This window comes from Trichomycterus rosablanca, chromosome 11, assembly GCF_030014385.1.
Source record: "Trichomycterus rosablanca isolate fTriRos1 chromosome 11, fTriRos1.hap1, whole genome shotgun sequence".
NCBI lineage: Eukaryota > Metazoa > Chordata > Actinopteri > Siluriformes > Trichomycteridae > Trichomycterus > Trichomycterus rosablanca.
Window position 1 is genome coordinate 5,510,492 of NC_085998.1, and position 22,374 is coordinate 5,532,865.

At 40.5% G+C, this 22,374-nt stretch overlaps 1 protein-coding gene across 1 annotated transcript; it reads left to right on the forward strand.

Annotated features, from left to right (window-relative positions):
* Positions 1 to 347: 347 nt before the first annotated feature.
* Positions 348 to 17,708, forward strand: pid1 (phosphotyrosine interaction domain containing 1). The gene is made up of 3 exons (XM_063005011.1): positions 348 to 520; positions 10,900 to 11,046; positions 16,085 to 17,708. Exons 1-3 carry the CDS (start codon positions 491 to 493, stop codon positions 16,547 to 16,549), a joined length of 642 nt encoding a protein of 213 aa, XP_062861081.1. The 5' UTR covers positions 348 to 490; the 3' UTR covers positions 16,550 to 17,708.
* The last annotated feature ends 4,666 nt before the right edge of the window (positions 17,709 to 22,374 follow it).

Genomic DNA, 22,374 nt, shown 5'->3' on the forward strand with positions numbered 1-22,374 from the left:
AGTAACTACCGTTTCCTGTCATTAATCTAACCAGTGTGTGTAAAACATGACGTTAAAATCCTAATAAACAAACAAATGAATAAAAGAATAGAGGCAGGTTGTGTTTCAAATAGCACATTGGTTTACTAAGTAGTGTGCTAAATTAGTGCACTACCAAAGTAAACACTCTTGCCTGTGTAGGGCAGAGCAGTGTGATTTTGGACAGAGCCGCAGGACCCTGTGCGCCCTCTGCTGGACACTGTGAGTAGAACCATCTGTAGGTGGTTGTGTATGTTTGTGCAGGCGGAGCTTCTTTCTTCTGCTGCACCGCTGGAATTCAGTTCTGCTTCTCAGTTCCTCTCATTTTACTGCAACAGCAGAACCAGGAGAATAACCAGCAACAGCAGAACCAGGAGCAGAACCAGGAGGGTCGTGGAGCCAGAAGAGAAGACGGTTCTTCCTGCAGATGTGATCAGAAGGAACCTGGTGGTGGTTCGTTTATTGTGCTACGATGTGGCAGCCCGCGACTGAGAGACTGCAGGTAAAAATCACATTTATACTCCATTTATACTGCACAAACACCTCCAATAATCCTGATCTGTTCTGTTTACATGATCACACACAGATCCGGATTATTTACTGTGCAGCGTTGCTAAGAAACGCAGAGTTTGGTCGATTAATCGGATTAAATCGCATCAGGGGAGAAGAACCGGCTTCATTTCGGCCTGGTCTCGGTAACATTGCGTAATTAAACTGGGTTCTTTAAAAAGTTTTGAGGATCTTGGGTGGCAGCACACAGACACACACAACCAGATTCATCTGGAAGTTCCTCTCCCAGTTTGGTTCTTCTTCCATATAATCAGGGTCATCCTGCTCTAACTGGAAGCTCTTGCTCAGATGGGATTCTTTACCATCTGTGCCATCCTGTCCAACCTGGATCTTGATCAGCCCATCAAAGATCATCCAATCTGCAGATCTGAGTTTCTCAACATTTTATTGGCTGGGCTGCAACAATGGACAAAATCTTGAGCTGCAAAGTTGCATTCATGTATGGATGTATAAGTTAAGTGTGGGCTGCACCATCATGGGTCAAAATCATAAAGATTTTTTACTCTACTGAATTTGGGCGGCACTGTCGCCTCACAGCAAGAAGGTCCTGGGTTCGATCCCCAGGTGGGGCATTCCGGGTCCTTTCTGTGTGGAGTTTTGCATGTTCTCCCAGTGTCCGCGTGGGTTTCCTCCGGGAGCTCCGGTTTCCTCCCACAGTCCAAAGACGTGCAAGTGAAGTGAATCGGAGATAAAAAATTGTCCATGACTGTGTTCGATATAACCCTGATGAATCTTGTGTAATGAGTAACTAACTGTCCTGTCATAAATGTAACCAAAAGTGTAACAAACAAACTCGGACTCTATAAGCACACTGAAATCTAACAATTGTGTAACAACCTGGCTTTTAACCCTCAGCCAAGTTTAGTCTGCAAATTGTATGTACAGTGGTACCTTGTAACTCAGTCTCCAAAACTCAAAATCTTTGACATCCTCCGTCAAGCAATTTGTACCCTTAAACTCAACGTTTCCCTTAAACTCAACGTGTGTGTGACTGCCACTTTGTTCAGCGCTCGGCTTAAGCGTTGCGGTAAAACGTCATCAAAGTGCGAATATGAGACGAATAAGCGTCAGATCCAGTGTTACAGCTCCACATGTATCTGTGTTTATCTGGATTTTCCTCACTGTTACACTTTTAAACTTGTGTTACAGCTCGAGGTTCTGAGAAATTGTGAGAATCAGAATCGGCTTTTCTGAGAGTCTAAAACGCTTATCATTAAAAAAAAAGGTTTAATGTGACTTAATGTATTAAAAGAACGACATTAAAACACTAACACGGTGGCTAAGTGGGTAGCACTGTCGCCTCACAGCAAGAAGGTCCTGGGTTCAATTCCCAGGTGGGGCGGCCCAGGTCCTTTCTGTGTGGAGTTTGCATGTTCTCCCTGTGTCCGCGTGGGTTTCCTCCGGGTGCTCCGGTTTCCCCCCACAGTCCAAAGACGTGCAAGTGAGGTGAATTGGAGACACTAAATTGTCCATGACTGTGTTTGATATAAACTTGTGAACTGATGAATCTTGTGTAATGAGTAACTACCGTTCCTGTCATGAATGTAACCAAAAGTGTAAAACATGCCGTTAAAATCCTAATAAACAAACAAACTCTACGGAATCTATAAGCACACTGAAGTCTAACAATTGTGTAACAACCTGGCTTTTAACCCTCCACCAAGTTTAGTCTGATTGGCAAATTGAATGTACAGTGGTACCTTGTAACTCAACGTCCCCTAAACTCAAAATCTTTGAAACTCGACACCCTCTGTCAAGAAACGTGTACCCTTAAACTCAACGTGTGTGCGACTGCCGCTTTGTGTGGTAAAACATCATCAAAATGCGAATATGAGATGAATCTGCATTAGTGTGGAATAAGCGTCAGATCCAGTGTTACAGCTCCACATGTATCTGTGTTTATCTGGATTTTCCTCTCTGTTACACTTTTAAACTTGTGTTACAGCTCGAGCTTCTGAAAAATTGTGAGAATCAGAATCGGCTTTTCTGAGAGTCTAAAACGCTTATCGGTAAAAAAAAAAGCTTTATGTGACCTAATGTATTAAAAGAACAACATTAAAACACTAAAACTCTTAAATATTACTGCTCATAAGTTCTTTCCACTGATAACTAATTCAAAAGAAGTAAAGGTAAAGAGGTTTTATTGTATTATTGATTTTTTTTAACTGTTTTTAATTGTGTATTTCAGTGTTTTTTATATATTAGATTTGTGTTATTTTCAGTGTATAAGTGTCAAAATCAACCCCATTATTTTACATTAGACTAAAATATATGCAGTTCCACGGAACCATGGACGCATTAACAAGTTTCTCATACATCCTTATGGGAAAAATACCTTAAAACTCAGCGTCTTTAAAACTAGGGATGTAACGATGCACCACAAGACACGATTCACATGTGTAACGATACAAATCGGTTTACATGTATAACGAATCAACATTCACTTTGAACAGCAGAGGGCACTGGCGCTATTCACCTCGCCTGGTTGACGTCACTACAGGGTTGCCAGGTTCGGAATTTTCCAGCCAAATTTATTCATGTGAGGATACTTTCTTTATTTGTATTATTTCTTTCTTTCTTTATTTAATGTGGGATTTATTTCATTTCAGTTTTTTTTTTTTACACAAAAAGATAAATGTGCAGCATTGTTTTGCATAGTTTGTACCTACCTCAAAAATAAAAGGGCATTCATTATTTAGATAAATGAAAGATAATCACAAATACAGTTTTTTAAAATTTTTTTAAAGAGAAATAATAAAAGAAAACTTTGTCATAATTTGTCTTCAATTTAATTTTGTTTAAAAAATCGAGAAAAAATCATATTGTGAACCCAGTATCGTAAATTGCATTGCATCGTGGGTAGAGTGTATCGTTACATCCCTATAACGCCACTTCCAGAACCAACTGACGTCGAGTTTCAACTTACCTCTGTATTGGTTTAGTAACTGCTGCAATTAACATAAATATCCCAACTTAATCTTTCCAAGAGTTAAAACTTTATACACAAAATAATCAGAGTATAATGTCCAATCAGGACTTTTTTGGGCAGTTTGCGGCTCTGTCCATAACAGGGTTTGCTCTGAATTTTTTACATCACTGTTGAGGAACTTGGGTCGTCTCATCATTGTACAGTTATTTTAATGAAGCCACATTTCACCCACTGTGAATTTGTAGTGTAGACACTTTTAAGAATATTCACTACTATTCCAAGTTTCCTTCAGTTAAAGAGCGCTTACTGTGGTTTGCTGGAGTCACAGAGGTTTAAATTAGCTTTGTAACCGTTTGTTTAGATTCATCATGGCTGCAGTAATGAAGTCTGGGTGTGTCGAGTCTAATTAAACCCAGTAATCTAATATATTTAGTCAGTTAGTTGAATGAGTAACTGGAGTAACTGGGGAGTGGGTGGGCAATTACTTCTTTATTTCGGTGTTTTGTAATTGATGATAGAAATTTGTGGGCACTTAGGTTGTTTTTTCTCACACTGAACTGTACCTGTACTGCACAACTGGTACAGAACTGGTAAAGAGCAGATAACTGTACCAGTACAGAACTGGTACAGAACTGGTAATGAACAGATACAGAACAGAAATAGAGCAGATAATGAAACCAGTACAGGACCTGGTGCAGAACTGGTAAACAACAGATACAGTACTGGTACAGAACAGGTTCAAAACAGATAAGTACAGGTTCATAGAAATAGAACAGGTACAGAACCTGGTGCAGAACTGGTAAAGAACAGATACAGTACCGATACAGAACAGGTACAGGACTGCAAGTGAAATGGTGGTGAATGGTCTCTACTTCCATGTGTTGCTTGTTTAATGACCTCCAGATGTTCAGTCTGAACTTACACAACCCACCACTCACACACACACACACACGCACGCACGCACGCACGCACGCACTCAGAATGACTGAATAATGCTCTATCTGATCTGAGCTTCATCATGCTTATTCGAGCAGGAAATCCAGAACCACAAACACACCACACTGATCCTTCACTATACAGGTGAATGATCTTTGTTTGTTTGTGTGTGTTTGTTTGTGTGTGTTTGTTTGTGTGTGTGTGTGTGTGTGTGTGTGTGTGTGTGTGTTTGTGAGTGTGTGAGTGTGTGTGTGCATGCAGTAGTAAGGTTATGAGGAGGTTGGAATTCGGCCAGTGGTTGGGGAATTTTATTGGTTGGTTTGTGTGTGTGAGAGAGAAGAACCTCTGGCTGTGACTGTGGATTCCTGAAGAGGTTATTTAGCAACATCCACTGGCCACTTTATTAGGAACATCATTCATTCATGTTATTATTGAATCATTCAGTCGTGTATCAGCAGCACAGCGTACAGTGAAAAAGAAATCTGATCTGAGGGGACGTTGCTCGAGGCTTCATGATTGTTGGTACAGCACTGATTTGTTATTTACAGGCTATGAAGCACTGAGGCAGCCACAAACCGTAATGCTTCCTCCACCATGTTTTACAGTTGGGAAAGAATTTGGGGTTCACATGTAAGGTAAGGTTTTAAGGTGGTATTCTTGTTGGACTGTAGGGTTTTAAGGTGGTATTGCTGTTGGACTGCAGGGCTTTAAGTTTGTGTTGCTGTTAAACTATTAGACATTAAGGTGGTATTGTTGTTGGACTGTAGGGCTTAATTGTGGCATTATTTTTGGATTGTAAGGCTTTAAGGTGGTATTGTTGTTGAATTGTAAGAATTTGGGGTTCACATGTAAGGTAAGGTTTTAAGGTGGTATTGTTGTCGGACTGTAGGGCTTTAAGGTGGCATTATTGTTGGACTAGGGTTTTGTGGCATTACTGTTGGATTGTAGAGCTTTAAGGTGGTATTGTTGTTGGACTGTAGGGCTTTAAGGTGGTATTGTTGTTGGATTGTAGGGCTTTAATGTGGCATTACTGTTGGATTGTAGGGCTTTAAGGTGGTATTGTTGTTGGACTGTAAGGCTTTAATGTGGTATTGTTGTTGGATTGTAGGGCTTTAAGGTGGTATTGTTGTTGGATTGTAGGGTTTTAATGTGGCATTACTGTTGGATTGTAGGGCTTTAAGGTGGTATTGTTGTTGGATTGTAACAATTTGGGGTTTACATGTAAGGTAAGGTTTTAAGGTGGTATTGTTGTTGGACTGTAGGGCTTTAAGGTGGTATTGCTATTTGACTGTAGAGCTTTAAGGTTTTGTTGCTGTTAAACTATAAGGCATTATGGTGGTATTGTTGTTGGACCGTAGGGCTTTAATGTGGCATTATTGTTGAATTGTAGGACGTTAAGGTGGTATTGTTGTCGGATTGTAAGAATTTGGGGTTCACATGTAAGTTAAGGTTTTAAGGTGGTTTTGTTGGACTGTAGGGCTTTAACGTGGTATTGCTGTAAGACTGTAGGGCATTTATGTGGTATTGCTGTTTGACTGTATGGCTTTAAGGTGGTATTGTTGTTAGACTGTAGGGCTTTAAGGTGGTATTGTTGTTGGATTGTAGGGTTTTTAGGTGGTACTGTTGTCGGATTGTAAGAATTTGGTCTCAGACTTGGTTTGGTCAGGGTGTAATTCTCTCTTTTAGAAAGAACTGATTTTATCTTAGTGGGGCACCTCTAGAACCCTCTTCCACAATCACTCTCCTTTCACTGGAATGAGTTGGAGATGTTGGCCTGAAGGTTCCCAAACGTTTTCCCAGCAGGCCGTGTGGACGAGTGTGTTAAAGAAAGAGCTGGAGAGCACAATAACGTGGGTGTGAATAGTTTAATCTCTTTATACAATCTATTGTGAGTCTATTATTAGATCAGAGAACAAGGAAAACATTCAGCTCATTCCTAAGGAATTATCCCACACACACACACACACACACACACACACACACACACACACACACACACACCGGTTGATTCCCTCATTCGCACTGTTTCCTTTCCCTCTGAATGCATACTCACTGTTTTTTCTAGTACATCGTTTCCATGACAACCATCACTGTCTCTCTCTTTTAACAGGTTGCCATGGTAACGGTTGGTTGCGACGATGTCGAACCCTCTCATCCTATAGTAGTTCAGTGTATGAGAAGGTGATGTTTACGATTATGGGACGTCTCGTTTGTTTTTGGTGAATCTCACATGTGTTACCGCAGTGACTCATTGATGCTTCAGTTGCCATGGCAACCTCTGGCTCTAACAAAATGTAGTATTTTTGGTGTGCGAGTGATGAGTAAGAGGAGAAAATGGCTGCATCACAGTGTGTTTGTTCTCTGTTCTCAGAGTCAGGCCGGTCCGATTATCAGTTATACGATATTATATAGTTAGTCTGCACATTAACAGTATTCCACATATTTCTCAGTGTTTTGTTCAGGGCTTTAAGGTGGTATTGCTGTTGGATTGTGGGGCTTTAAGGTGGTATTGTTGTTGAACTGTAATGCTTTAAGGTGGTATTGTAAGACTGTAGGGCTTTAAGGTTGTATTGCTGTTAGACTGTAAGGCTTTAAGGTGGCATTGCTTTTACACTGTAAGGCTTTAAGGTGGTATTGCTGTTAGACTGTAAGGCTTTAAGGTGGCATTGTTGTTGGATTGTAGGGTTTTAATGTGGTATTGTTGTTAGACTGTAGGGCTTCAAGGTGGTATTGTTGTTGGACTGTAAGGCTTTAAGGTTACATTGCTGTTGGACTGTTGGACTGTTGGGCATTAAGGTGGTATTGCTGTTTGACTGTAAGGCTTTAAGGTGGTATTGTTGGATTGTAGGGCTTTAAGGTGGTATTGTTGTTAGTCTGTAGGTGTGTGTGTGTGGTGGGTGGTATTACTGTTCGACTGTGGAGCTTTAAGATGGTATTACTGTTCGACTGTAAGGGTTTATGGTGGTATTGCTGTTAGACTGTAGGGCTTTAAGGTGGTATTGCTGTTGGATTGAAGGGCTTTCATGTTGTATTGTTAGACAGTAGGATTTTAGGGTGGTATTACTGTTCGATTGAAGGGCTTTGACGTTGTATTGTTAGACGGTAGGATTTTAAGGTGGTATTACTGTTTGACTGAAAGGCTTTAACATTGTATTGTTGTTGGACTGAAGGGCTTTAACGTTGTATTGTTAGACTGTAGGACTTTAAGGTTACATTGCTGTTGGACTGTTGGGCATTAGACTAAGTTTTGTCTGTCTTTACTGTCGCTTGGTTTTTAGGTACCTGTTAAACCCATCACTGGCTCACACACACACATACACACATACACACACAGACACACACACAGACACACACACTGGACTGATGACTGTTTTTTCTGTTATGCAGGAATGCGTGTTCATATTAACTCTGTAAGAGATAACAGTGAATAAAGTGTCCTGTTATAGAGGCATAACTGAGGCGGTGAAGGTGAAGAACCATGACGTGAAGTAAATCCTGTTTTCCTCACCAACCTTATTATCTGATAATAACAGGACAGTCTGGTGGTGATTATGTTGTTTATATGACCATCACTCCCCAACATGTAACACGACACTTTCTCACGATTCACTTGTCCATAAATGAACGATAGGAGACCAGTAAACATGATAGGAGACCAGTAAACAGTAAAATTTATTAAACTTTGTAGTTTCAATCACATTTTACATAGGTTTTATTTAGTTCATGTGTTGCTGGTGTTTAGGTTGTTTAACTTGTGTTTAACTTGTGTTAAGCTGGTGTTTAGGACTTATTTACACCACCTAAAGACCACCTAAACACCAGGTTGTATTTGTTGTGGTTAGTCTGCGTTTAGCTCTTGTTTAGCTGGTCTTTAGGTTGTGTTTAGTGGGTGTTTAGCTCATGTTTAAATGGTGTTTGAGTTCTGTTTATCTAGTGTTATGTAGTGTGAAAGTCATGTTAATCTGGTGTTTAGGTGATGTTTAGGTGAAGTTTAGGTGATGTTTAGGTGAAGTTTAGGTGAAGTTTATGTGATGTTTAGATGATGTTTAGGTGAAGTTTAGGTGAAGTTTATGTGAAGTTTAGGTGATGTTTAGGTGAAGTTTAGGTGAAGTTTATGTGAAGTTTATGTGAAGTTTAGGTGATGTTTAGGTGATGTTTAGGTGGAGTTTAGGTGATGTTTAGGGGAAGTTTATGTGAAGTTTAGGTGATGTTTAGGTGGAGTTTAGGTGATGTTTAGGTGGAGTTTAGGTGAAGTTTAGGTGATGTTTAGGTGGTGTTTAGGTGAAGTTTAGGTAATGTTTAGGTGATGTTTAGGTGATGTTTAGGTGATGTTTAGGTGGAGTTTAGGTGGAGTTTAGGTGGAGTTTAGGTGATGTTTAGGTGAAGTTTAGGTGAAGTTTAGGTGATGTTTAGGTGAAGTTTAGGTGATGTTTAGGTGATGTTTAGGTGATGTTTAGGTGAAGTTTAGGTGAAGTTTAGGTAATGTTTAGGTGAAGTTTAGGTGAAGTTTAGGTGAAGTTTAGGTGAAGTTTAGGTGATGTTTAGGTGGAGTTTAGGTGAAGTTTAGGTGATGTTTAGGTGATGTTTAGGTGAAGTTTAGGTGATGTTTAGGTGATGTTTAGGTGATGTTTAGGTGATGTTTAGGTGAAGTTTAGGTGAAGTTTAGGTGAAGTTTAGGTGATGTTTAGGTGAAGTTTAGGTGAAGTTTAGGTGATGTTTAGGTGAAGTTTAGGTGATGTTTAGGTGAAGTTTAGGTGAAGTTTATGTGATGTTTAGGTGAAGTTTAGGTGAAGTTTAGGTGAAGTTTAGGTGAAGTTTAGGTGATGTTTAGCGGATGTTTAGCGGATGTTTATGTGATGTTTATGTGATGTTTGATTCACAAATATGCACATACGTGTGTGTTTGTGCGAACTTATTCTGGAACACTCAAGAGCTGATTCATACAACCACTCGTTCAGAACCAGATTGCAAAAGTGGTGTTTCGTAACAGAGTGGTACCGATGTGATCCGTGTGTGTGTGTGTGTGTGTGTGTGTGTTTGTGTGTGTGTGTGTGTCTTTGTGAGCTCTGAGAATTGACTTTCCAGGAGGAAATTGATATGAAAACACATTTTTTGGAACAAACTTATCCTTCTGTTCTTTCTCTCAGACTGTACCAGCCATAACAGGAATGAACTCAACATTTTATACGTTTCAGGTTTAGTAATTACTCTGTTTTTTTTGTATTAGTATTACTTTGTTTTGTTAGTTTTTTTTTTACTTTTTCTTCCAGTTTATTTTTCCCAGTTTATAATTCCTATAATTGCACTATCTCTGTTCTGGTAGAGGAGAGTCACAGACTTGCACCCACCTGATTCAATCATTAAACCAAATTCTCTCAATTGTATTTACTTATGTCACTGTGAATTGTTACATTTTTTTTATTTTTTATTATTATTATTATTTTTTTTTACATTTTCTTTCCCTTTTCCTCCCAATTTAGCGCACTCAATTTGTCTCCCGCTGCTGAGGGATACCAGATTGCATCCAAGGAAAGCACGTCACTGTACACGCCTCTTCCGACACGTGTACAGCCCTCCTCTTCTCCGCCCCTGCATTCTGCACAGGCGTCTCTTCCGCCAATCAGGGTCCTTACACAGCGTATGAAGACCCACCCACCCACACATAGTCCGGCCCCCACCCTGCAGATATGGTGGCCAATTAGTATCTGCCAGATGGTGCCCAGCCGATGCTGGTGTGCAAGCGGAACATCCTGGGCGCCAATTGTTACATTTTAATGTTGTAAATGACATTTCTTTAATATATAACATCTATTATTTAATGCGTTTGTTTTATTTTCATCATAACTCACAGTCTTGTGAACCCTCTGAAATCATCCATAAAGCTCCATGGCCAGAATTCAAGAATACTGATTCACAGTCTCTCACACACACATTGGTAGAAAGGCTAAATGAATCTATGCTCTGGGCACTTGGAGAGCTAGCTCCTGTGCTCCATCAGGATCTCTCAGAAGAGAGAAAGCCCTTTAGGCCTTTTTAATAACCAGACAGGTGAACATCTTAAGCCTTGTACTTGCCATAACTGTTTTCCTATTTTTGTCAGGACTGGTATCAGTCTGAAATGCTGGCTTAGTATTGGACAATGGTCTGAGGCTCTGAGCTCTGCTTTCAGTGTTATATTTAAAATTTGCTTGTAATGAAAGTCTAAAGGTCTAAATGGTTAAAAGGAGTTTGGTACCAACTTGGTTGCCCAATGTTCAGCTTCATTTTCTGTCCTGTTTCATTACCATGTTCTTTTAAGTGGTGAGAGGAGCTGGGGCTGCTTATATTGCATTAAGAAACAGTGCCCCCTTGTGGTTTCCAGCCATGATCCTTAGTCACATGACCATGATTGATTAACAGTTATTAGTTATTAACAACAGTTCTGTTTTTCTCTGTGTGTATATTAGCATTTTCAGAACATGTTGAAGTCGAAGCTGAATGTTCTGGCTTTGCGTAAAGATCCGTTACCCAGCGTTATCTTTCACGAACCGGAGGCCATCGAGCTCTGTTCTACCACGCACACCTCCAAACCTCGTACACACCCCGGGTATAAGGTACGTATCACACACACACACACACACACACACACACACATTTTTATTATCATATTTGTGAGGTTTTTTTATTCATTGTGTATTGATGCAGTTAAATAAAATCTTGGCTTGAAACCTTAGTTCATTACAGAACTCACACTAACAGGAATGTGTTTCTACAGCACGCCGTGAGTGTGTTTGTGAGTTTTGTCTGATGTGTGTGTTTTATTGAGATCGGTAATTAGCAAAACACATTCCATTTGTGTGTGTGTGTGTGTGTGTGTGTGATGGAAGGGAATTCCTGAAGAGTTCAACATTCCAGAAAATCTTGTTAACATTCCCTCTAGTGTTGGGTCTTATGAATTGTGTGTGTAAGTTTGTGTGTGTGTGTGTGTGTGTGTGTGTGTGTGTGTGTGCGTGCGCATTATTTTGTGAAGGAATGTTTTATAGAAATGGAGGGTTTAAATCAGAAGAAACTCTCACTGCTATAATCAGATCCACATGGTCAACATCTGCACTGTGTGAAAGAGTGTGTGTGTGTGTGTGTGTGTGAGTGTGTGTGAGAGAGAGAGATTTCTACATATGGTTCTTTAGGATATAAATAATAAAACACTAGCCTACACACACACACACACACATTGCTAACATGTGAAACGAGATGTTTGATCGACACGTCATCTGAGGAGAGAGAAAACATGTTTCTCCTCAACCAAAATCTCCGAGTTTACTTATGAAATTAAAGAAGTGATCCCGACTTCTGCAGCATGTTAAAATTATTAATGTGATTAGTTTGTGAAGTGAAGTATGTGAAGTGTTTAGTTTGTGGTTTAGTTAAGATGGAGTTCTCGAGTTTGAGCAGTGAATTCTTTGTTATAATATGTTTGTTATTTGTTCTCCAGACCCGATGAGTGTCGATAGCTGTTAGTCCACCACACTGCCTGATAGTTAGTTGCATATTAAACATATTAACAGCGGTCTGAGCTACATAACAGCTGGCTTGATGAAGCGCTGGATCTCTGCTCGCCCTTTTATGTTCATTCATGCTGCTCTGTAGCTCCAAAGACTGTCGATCACAGAGTACCAACATTTTAACCAGTTTAATATATGTATAAGATTAGCTAGCAACTCACACTGATCAGCCATAACATTAAAACCACTGTCTATTTTATCAGCTCCACTTACCATATAGAAGCACTTTGTAGTTCTACAATTACTGACTGTAGTCCATTTATTTCTCTACATACATTTTTACCCTGTTCTTCAATGGTCAGGACCACTTAGTGTGTTAGTGTGTGTTGTGCTGGTATAAGTGGATCAGACCCAGCAGCGCTGCTGGAGTTTTTAAATACCGTGTCCACTCACTGTCCACTTCATTAGATACTCCTACCTAGTTGGTCCACCTTGTAGATGTAAAGTCAGAGACGATCACTCATCTATTGCTGCTGTTTGAGTTGATCATCTTCTAGACCTTCATTAGTGGTCACAGGACACTGCCCATGGGGCGCTGTTGGCTGGATATTTTTGGTTGGTGGACTTATTCTCAGTCCAGCAGTGACAGTGAGGTGCTTAATAACGCCAGCAGCGCTGCTGTGTAGAATAAGATAAGTTTTAGAAATAGGTGTACCATTTGATCCAGTTCTCTCAGGGGTGTTTCATTACATTTCCAATAATTTCTGGGTAACAGAACAGTGCTGAGCTCCAATACAAATTCAAATGTTCGTGTTTTCATGAGTGTAGCTGTCTATTTTGTAATCGTTTACTTGAACTAAGTGGTGTCATTAGTGGCAGTGGTATAATTGCACACTATTTAAAATCAGAACACTGTTTAGTAGGGTAATGATCGGAATGTAACACACTGCAATTAGAGTTGCTTCTTTGAGTCCAGCTTCAGGATGTACTAAGTTTGGTCCCACACCAGTAAGACTTTGTTTCCATCCACCTTTAAGCTACATTTTAAGTTTAATTTTTGAGATCACGTCTGGCTCCAAAACACTACATATCCAATGACTTTGTCAATCATGACTATATTAATGTGTTGTACTGGTCTGGTACACTTTATCTTTTTTACAGACAGAGATCTGGAAATGTGTGCAGATGCACACACACACACACACACACACACACACACACAGATGGGAATACACTCAGGATAAACGAGAACAAAAAAGACAAACAAATTCAATAGTAGAAAAAGAAGCAGCAGCTATGTGTGTTCGTGTGTATGTGTGTGTGTGTGTGTGAGAGAGTCTTTGTGTGTGTGTGTGTGCATGTGTTGTTCCTAAATTCCAGAAGGAGAAACTTCTCTGTGGATCAGACTGTAGTAAATCATCTTAGAAAGGAAATCTCAGCAGCATGTCCTCCTGCAGCTCAGTGAGAGACAAAACCTGGACTGAATTTTGTAGTGGTATAACGATACTTACATTCATGTTGAGATTTTTCACTATGGAGTTACTGATATGATTCACTATGAACATAATGCAGTTATTAGAACCCTGTGATTGTGCAACATACAGAAAAAAAATCTGTCACGTGACAACATAGCTATGTGGTGCTCTGTGTGTTGAATCACCGATCACAGCATTACAGATGATTGTAGTAGCTGCAGCTCATTGTTTATTGTTCTCTGTGTAACTGTTGTTCCTGCTGCTTTTAGGTCATCCAGCAACTCTTTCTGAAATACTGGCTTCTTTCTTTCCTTTCTTATAATAAATCTAAAAGTAGGTTGGGACATTTCAGGGACGTTTTCTGGATTTTTGCACTAAAAATAATAAATTTTTATGCTAAAGTAAATTTAGTGCCAAAAATTATTATGAATTTATTTTAAATATACAATTACAACCCCAGCTGCCATTCTGCCATGGTGTTTTGAATGTAAAAGTTATTACTGTTTCCTAAATGAGGTTACAACTGACCCTCGGTACTGTAGAGAGTTTTAGGGTGTAATAAACTTTATAAAATGTTGCCTGATATGATTATTTTAAAACTCACCCACTCACTTTCTTAACAGCTTATCCAATTATGGTCGTGAGGGGGTGCTGGAGCCTATCCCAGCTTTTCAATGGGCTCAAGGCACACAGTAACACCCTGGATGCTGCGCCAGTCCATCGCAGGGCAGACACACATACACACACCCATTCACCTATAGGGCAATTCAGTGTCTCTTATTAACCTGACTGCATGTTTTTGGACTGTGGGAGGGAACCGGAGCTCCTGGAGGAAACCCACGCAGACACGGGGAGAACATGCAAACTCCGCCCCGCCTGGGGATCGAACCCAGGACCTTCTTGCTGTGAGGCGACAGTGCTACCCACCCAGCCACTGCGCCGCCCTACTTTAAAACTGATAATTGTTTTTACTTTTTACTTAAATTATTGCATTTGTCAAATAATCAATAAAACTACTTTTATTTTTGGAAAAAGTGCAGATCTGCTGCTGGGTGTGATGTGGTTCTTTAATGTTAAATTCATTTTTTCCTGTTGAATCACTAAGACATTAAATGTCTAAAGTGTGATCCCACAAAACATCCAAAAATATAAAGTCATCTTTAGGATGTGTGTATTTATCCATATTCTTTATCGCCTGCTCTGATCAGATCAAACTGAATGTTTTACTTCTAAATTTGTTTTTTTAAAGAATAGTGAATGAATGAAGCAGCGTTACTGTATAATAAGCGGCTATCGCCAACTAGTGGACAGTTCAGAAACTACAGGCTGCAGTTTATTCCTTTTACATTTACACCATTGAGCAGAAGTTTTCATCCAAAAAGATTAACAATCGTGACCGTAAACATTACAAGCAGTTGAGGGTTAAGGGCTTTGCTCAATGACCCAACAGCAGTACCTTAACCGCCACTGTTGTTTTCCAGTTTAGTTCTGTTTTTAATTGAGTTTGAGACTGGTTTGCGTGTCAGATTGTGGGTCAGTTTGTGTGTGTGTGTATGTGTGTTGTAAAGGTCGATGCGTGAAACAGTTTGGAAGTTGCCTTCTAACTTAGTTTTCAGGTCCTTTTGGGGGTAATTTTTGAAAACACACACACACACACACACACACACACACACACACACACACACTCTACTAACCTTCAGTGTGTGTGTGGGGTGGGGGGGGGGTTGAGGGTCGGTGCATGGAACAGTTTGGAAGTTGCCTTGTAGCTTAGTTTTCAGGTCCTTTTGGGGGTAATTTTTGAAAACACACACACACACACACACACACACACACACACACACTACTAACCTTCAGTGTGTGTGTGTGTGGGGGGGGGGGGGTTTGAGGGTCGGTGCATGGAACAGTTTGGAAGTTGCCTTGTAGCTTAGTTTTCAGGTCCTTTTGGGGGTAATTTTTGAAAACACACACACACACACACACACACACACACACACACACACTCTACTAACCTTCAGTGTGTGTGGGGGGGGGGGTTTGAGGGTCGGTGCATGGAACAGTTTGGAAGTTGCCTTGTAGCTTAGTTTTCAGGTCCTTTTGGGGGTAATTTTTGAAAACACACACACACACACACACACACACACACACACACTCTACTAACCTTCAGTGTGTGTGTGTGTGGGGGGGGGGTTTGAGGGTCGGTGCATGGAACAGTTTGGAAGTTGCCTTGTAGCTTAGTTTTCAGATCCATTATTTTTGAGGTAAGTTTTTTTTGGTCTGTTTGGGGTTGGTTAAGTAGTTTATTTGCCAGTGAGTTTGGGGAACAGCTTGTCTGAAAACACACACACACACACACACACACACACACACACACACACACACACACACAGTGTAGACGATAGATAGATAGATAGATAGATAGATAGATAGATAGATAGATAGATAGATAGATAGATAGATAGATAGATAGATAGATAGATAGATAGATAGAAATCAAAAGTAATAGTACACACTACAGAGGTTCACATTATACAAACAAGTATCTGTAAAATTTCAACAACATGTAGACAACACCCTACAACAACAGGACCTGATGGTACATATGGAACACGACCTGAGGGTACATATTACATACTACTAACCTTCTGTGTGTGTGTGTGTGTGTGTGTGTGTCTTAGGTGAACTATCTTGGAAAGGTGACCGTTTCGGGTTCCCAGTTCCTCTCAGGCTGTACCGAATCTGCCGTGGTATCATTATGGGATAAGAAACATTCTAAGGTTGCCACGGATGCATTGCTGGAGATCCGCCCCTTTCAGGTGCGGCTGCACCACCTCGGTGGGCGGGGCGAAGAGGACATCGCCATGGAGACATTTCAGGTCTCACGGATCGCGTACTGCACGGCGGATCACGAGGTGAGCACCAAAGTGTTTGCCTTCATTTACCGTCAGATTAACGAGGACCTGACGTTCCAGATGGACTGCCACGTCCTCGAGTGCGAGGACAAACGCTCCGCCAAGATGCTGGCACACGCCATGATGGATGCCTTTAACAGAACCTTCCAGAGCATGCGCACCGACTGGCGCATCCACCAGTCGCCGCGTCCGCTTCCCGAAGACGCCAACGGTAACCCAGACGATGGCTGAGAACCTGAAGACTGACAGGGCTGAGGAAGTGAGAGAAGAAACACAGTGGCTACGCCCTTTTTAAAAGTATTTTTAGCTCCTGGACGATAAACGGCTCCATCACAAGCGTTATTTTTGTAGAAGGTGACATTATGACATCACAGAGCGTTGTTTCTGCATTGTTGCTATTGTTCTAGAGCTGTGTGATCTGTGTTCTAGAGTCTGTGAGTTAAATATTGCAACCATTGTGCTGGAATGTTCTGAAGAATATTATCTTTAAACACCATGAGGGTTCTCGGATCTAACGATGAGACCTTGATATACAGTGTCATTATTGACTCTTCTAGAACATCACAATGGAACGTACTGTAGTATCACAGACATTCAAGAACATGGGTGAAAATTGGATTGTTACTAGAGCAGAAAACCAAACGTTCTGGAGTTTAATATTAGGACTTTGTGGTGGGACATTTTTTTAAGATCACGAACAAATTTGATTTTGGATTGTTGATGCAAAGTGCTCTTGAAAACGATGATGCATTTCTCTAGAGTAACCCAAACATTCAGAAACGTACACAGAATCATTCAGGAACAATAGGTTGTTCTAGAACATCTTTAAGTCATGTGGTTCATCATGATCTAAACCACTCTGTATTACTCGTAACTTGTGATGATAGTTTTTCTTGTTGCTTACAAAGTGTGGCTCTAGATTACAGATGGCCATGCTGAAGAACTTTCTATTGTTTTTAAACATATTTGTAATATTCTATTTTATGAAATGTTAAAGCAGTATTTTATGAAGCATTGTAATGTTGTGATAGTGTTCTGGAATGCCATTATTCTAGAACGTATTTTTTTCTAGAACATTGTATTAAGTCATGATGGCTTATGGTTATAATGAGTAGAACAATTGAGAGTAGAAAGAGTTTTGCCAAAATTATTTCAAAAACATCAAATTTTAGAACATTATAACGTGGTGGCACGGTGGCGCAACAGGTAAAGATCCTCGCCTCTGGTCACTGTCAGAGGTTTGGCATGTTCTTTACGTGTCTCCATGGATTTCCCCTGGGTTCTCCAGTTTCTTCCAACCTCTCAGCACATACAAAATGTAGATTGGCTGTTATGAATAACCTCAAACCTTCTATAGTCAATAAACAAAGATGGGCATCAAACCCAGGTCCTTGGGACTCATGTTTCTTTTTGGCACCCACGCTGCTTGTTGTGCCACCGTGCCACGCTGGTGGCAGAACATTCATTCATTCATTCATTTTCTTATCTGCTTATCCAATTAGGGTCGCGGGGGGGTGCTGGAGCCTATCCCAGCTTTTCAATGAGCGCAAGGCACACAGTAACACCCTGGACGGGACCAGTCCAACGCAGGGCAGACACACACATACACACACCCATTCACCTATAGGGCAATTTAGTATCTCCAATTAACCTGACTGCACGTCTTTGGACTGTGGGAGGAAACCGGAGCACCCGGAGGAAACCCACGCAGACACGGGGAGAACATGCAAACTCTGCACAGAAAGGACCCGGACCGCCCCGCCTGGGGATCGAACCCAGGACCTTCTTGCTGTGAGGCGACAGTGCTACCGACTAAGTGGTGGCAGAACAGTGCTAAGGAAATAAGTGTGTGTGTGTGTGTGTGTGTGGGTGTGTGGGTGTGTGGGTGTGTGGAACTTTATGACATGATGAGTCTGAGACATTTTAATGAAACATCATGAATCATCACTCACCCGTCACAAACAATAACGTTTAGAAGGTTGCTATGGCAACAATGCGCCGTCATATAAGCAACAAGAATCCAAAAACAACGCAGAAAGCATTTCCTCTTTTATTTTATATAGAAAACTTTGGCCAGTATGCAAAAAACAACAACAGTTAATTACGAAATTATAGATTTTTCTGTCCATATAGAAAGAAACCACTGTCAGTTAAACTGTTTTCTATTGGCTTGCTGGTCTAAAAGACTCTAGTGAATCATTGTTCCAGTTTCAGTGTTCTCCTGTGTTTCCTGATGGAAATGTGTAATTTTATCTCCTCTGAAAATTCTTACTAAATGTTCTTCCAACCCTGTAACCCAAAACACAAAACCTCCTGCTGAGTTCCTTCCTCCAGCTCCATATCAATACACGCTCATGCATATCATTATACATACAAAACATAACATACCAGATAAACCATTTCATTCTTTTATCCATGCTGCTTTGTCCAGGGTTAGGTCACGCTGGGTTTGGAACTCATCCGTGCGGCTCTAAATGCAAGATGGGAATAAAGTGGTACCTTGTAACTCAACGTCCCCTAAACTCCTTCGTCGAGAAATTTGTACCCTTAAACTCAACGTTTCCCTTAAACTCAACATGTTCTGTTAGTTTTTTAAAAATGTATTTATTCAATTTCAAATTAACAATGAGCAGTCGCTTTGTTCAGCGCTCGGCTTGAGCGGTGCAGTAAAACGTCATCAAAGTGTGAATATGAGACGAATCTGCGTTGGTGTGGAATAACCGTAAGATCCAGTCTAAAAGCTCCACGTTTCACTTTTAAACTTGTGTTACATCTCAATTCTGAGAAATTGTGAGAATCAGCTTTTTATTTCAGTGTTTTTATATTATATTTGTGTTATGTTCAGTGTATAAGTGTCAAAAACAACCCCATTCTTTTACATGAGCCTAAAATATGTGCAGTTCCACAGAACCATGGAACGCATTAACAGGTTTCCCAAACATCCTTATGAGAAAAATACCTTGAAACTCAGCGTCTTTTAAACTCAACGCCACTCCCAGAACCAATTGACATTGAGTTTCAAGGTACCGCTGTACACCTAATACAACCTGGATGTCACCAATGTACTCATATTTAGGAGAAATTTTGAGTAGCTAATCTACCTAATTTTTAAGATGTAGGATTAAATTCAAGTGAACACTAGAACTGGTTACAAAGAATGCAAAGTCTTTTAGCAGGAAAAGTGCTAAACATTGTTAAGGTATTTAAACAAATGTATGATCTCAGAACTTAGGGAATTGGTTCTAGAGCATTGTTAATCTAGAAGATCATAATAGAATTTTACAGTTTAGACGAAATCAAGCATTGTTTTAAAATATATAGAATATACAGTCCCACATAAACTGGAACACTCACTCACTTAACCGCTTATCCAATCACAGGTCACGGGTGGGTGCTGGAGCCTATCCCAGCTTTTGAATGAGCACAAGGCACACAGTAACACCCAGGACGGGGCGCCAGTCCATCACAGGACAGACACACACATACTCATACACACACCTATAGGGCAATTCAGTGTCTCCAATTAACCTGACTGCATGTTTTTGGACTGTGGGAGGAAACCGGAGCACCCGGAGGAAACCCGCACAGACACGGGGAGAACATGCAAACTCCGCACAGAAAGGACCTGGACCGCCCCACCTGGGGATCGAACCCAGGACCTTCTTGCTGTGAGGTCTAAACCTAGAAAAAACTAAATGTTTGCATCTGAAATGAAGTCTTTTACAATAAAATAAAGCAGATAAACAACAGTGGAAACAAACAGCACCAGACCAGCACAACTTTAAGAACTTTAAGGGAAAATCAAAATTATATAGGAATTACAATGAAGTAATACTTAAAAATGCAGGTTTGTATTTTGAGAATCACTGATTAAGAACATGATTAAATTTCTAACTGGTGATGTTTGTCTTGGAGGAAGTGATAGTGTGATAGAGGAAGTGACGGTAGGTGAGGTTGTGCTGCATGTACAATGTAAAGGTACTTTACCATCATGTTTACTTTCATCATAATGAAGTTTGATTTGATTTTTTATACGTTTATACTTCTGGGTGACAGGATTTGTGATTCTACACAGGCAGTGGTGGTGTGGAACAGAAACTGAACACAGAGAGAATCTATATATATATGAAATGTCATTTTTATGTACACGGTGTATCTGCAGATCAGTTTTGTTATTTACTCAGAGCTTTAGAAATATTTTTCTTAATCAGATAAAGTCAGTATTATTTGGATTAAAGCGAGTGTTTTGTTTGTGAACGTTCTCAGTTTCTGTCTTAATGACGTTAAATGTTCGATGTCTTTTTATATCAAATAAAATTCATCAATCAGCTATAAACACGGAATGCAAGAACCTGATGTGTTTTTATTTTTATTTTTAAAGAAAAGCTCTTTAACATGTTTTCTGTGTGTTTGTGATGGATTTTATAGTGTAGCACCTATTAAAGGTTTGTTGTTTTTGATTAAATATGAATGAACCTTATTGCACAGGACAGGTACAAAACTCACTGTAAGATAAATAAAGATTATAGAAATATAACAGTGATGTGTGGTACAACAGCACAAGATCAGAAAAGCTTCCATTCCTGTCAGCAAAGACTAGGAATCTGAACCTCAGTAGGAACTGTCAAGCATAGTTTGAATGATTATCTGAGTGTTGTTGCTGAACATGTGCCTCCCTTTATTTATTCCCTACAACTGACTGTATTTTAATGGGAATGTCCAGCATGATGGTGCACCAGGTCACAAAGCAGAGCAAGAGATTGGCAGCATGAATGTGCAGTGACAAATCTACAGTAATTACATGATGCCAGGCGGCACGGTGGCTCTGTGGGTAGTACTGTCGCCTCACAGCAAGAAGGTACTGTGTTTCAACCCCAGGTGAAGCAGTCTGGGTCCTTTTTTTAAATTTATGTACGCATTTCTCCTGATTTAGCATAGCTGATTAGTGTTCCGCTGCTGAAGATCCCGACTGCGTTCGAGGAGGCTATACTCTTGTGGACACCTTTTACGCCCGTGCTTTGGTGGATTCGCACATGAGGCTCATCCACTTTCTGCACAGGCGCCTCGGTCTGCTAACCAGAGTCCTTGCACAGCGTTTGAAGACCCCACCCACTTAGTCCGGTAATTTTTCCCACCCAGCAGACTTGGGGCCAATTCCTGTCTGCTGCAGGCACTGCCAATTGTGCCCGCTAGATGGTGCCCAGCCGATTGGTAGCAGAGCTGAGATTCGAAGTGAGGTGTTCAGAATCTTGGTGCTGGTGTGCTAACGGAATATCCTGCTGCACCACTTGGGCGCGGTCTGGGTCCTTTCTGTGCAGAGTTTGCATGTTCTCCCCGTGTCTGTGTGGGTTTCCTCCGGGTGCTCCGGTTTCCTTCCACAGTCCAAAGACGTGCAAGTGAGGTGAACTGGAGATAATAAATTGTCCATGACTGTGTTTGACATTAAACTTGAACTGATGAATCTTGTGTAATGAGTAACTACCGTTCCTGTCATGAATGTAACCAAAGTGTAAAACATGACATTATAATCCTAATAAAATAAATCGACATGCAGCAATAGTTCCTAATGTAGTGCCAATATTCATTTTTTTATTTTTATGCCGGTTTGTCAGCAGTTTCTGATACCCACTGTAAATGAAACCTGTTATCAAATTAAACATGACCAAATCCAAAAGAAGTCCTCCTGTCCAACTGGAACCAAATTTTAAATGTGGGTGACTGTACCCTCTGTACCCAGCACTCACAGGAATCTCCTTTTGCCTCTTAAGGAACAAAGAACATTCCATCCTGACCGGATCTAGAGCTACATATTGTAAATATTATGAAAGCTTAATAAAACATTTCGGTGTGTGTGTGTGTGTGTGTGTGTGTGTGTGTGTGTGTGTGTGTGTGTGTGTGTGTGTGTGTGCCATATTGCCCACAGATGTTGAGAGGAATGTTGCTAGTCTCTGATGTCACTTCCTGTTAACGTAGCTTGATTCTGAGTTACAGCAGTACTGAAGTTTTGGGTTTGAATTTTCTCGTCCTGTATAAACACAGAACAGCCCAAAACTGAA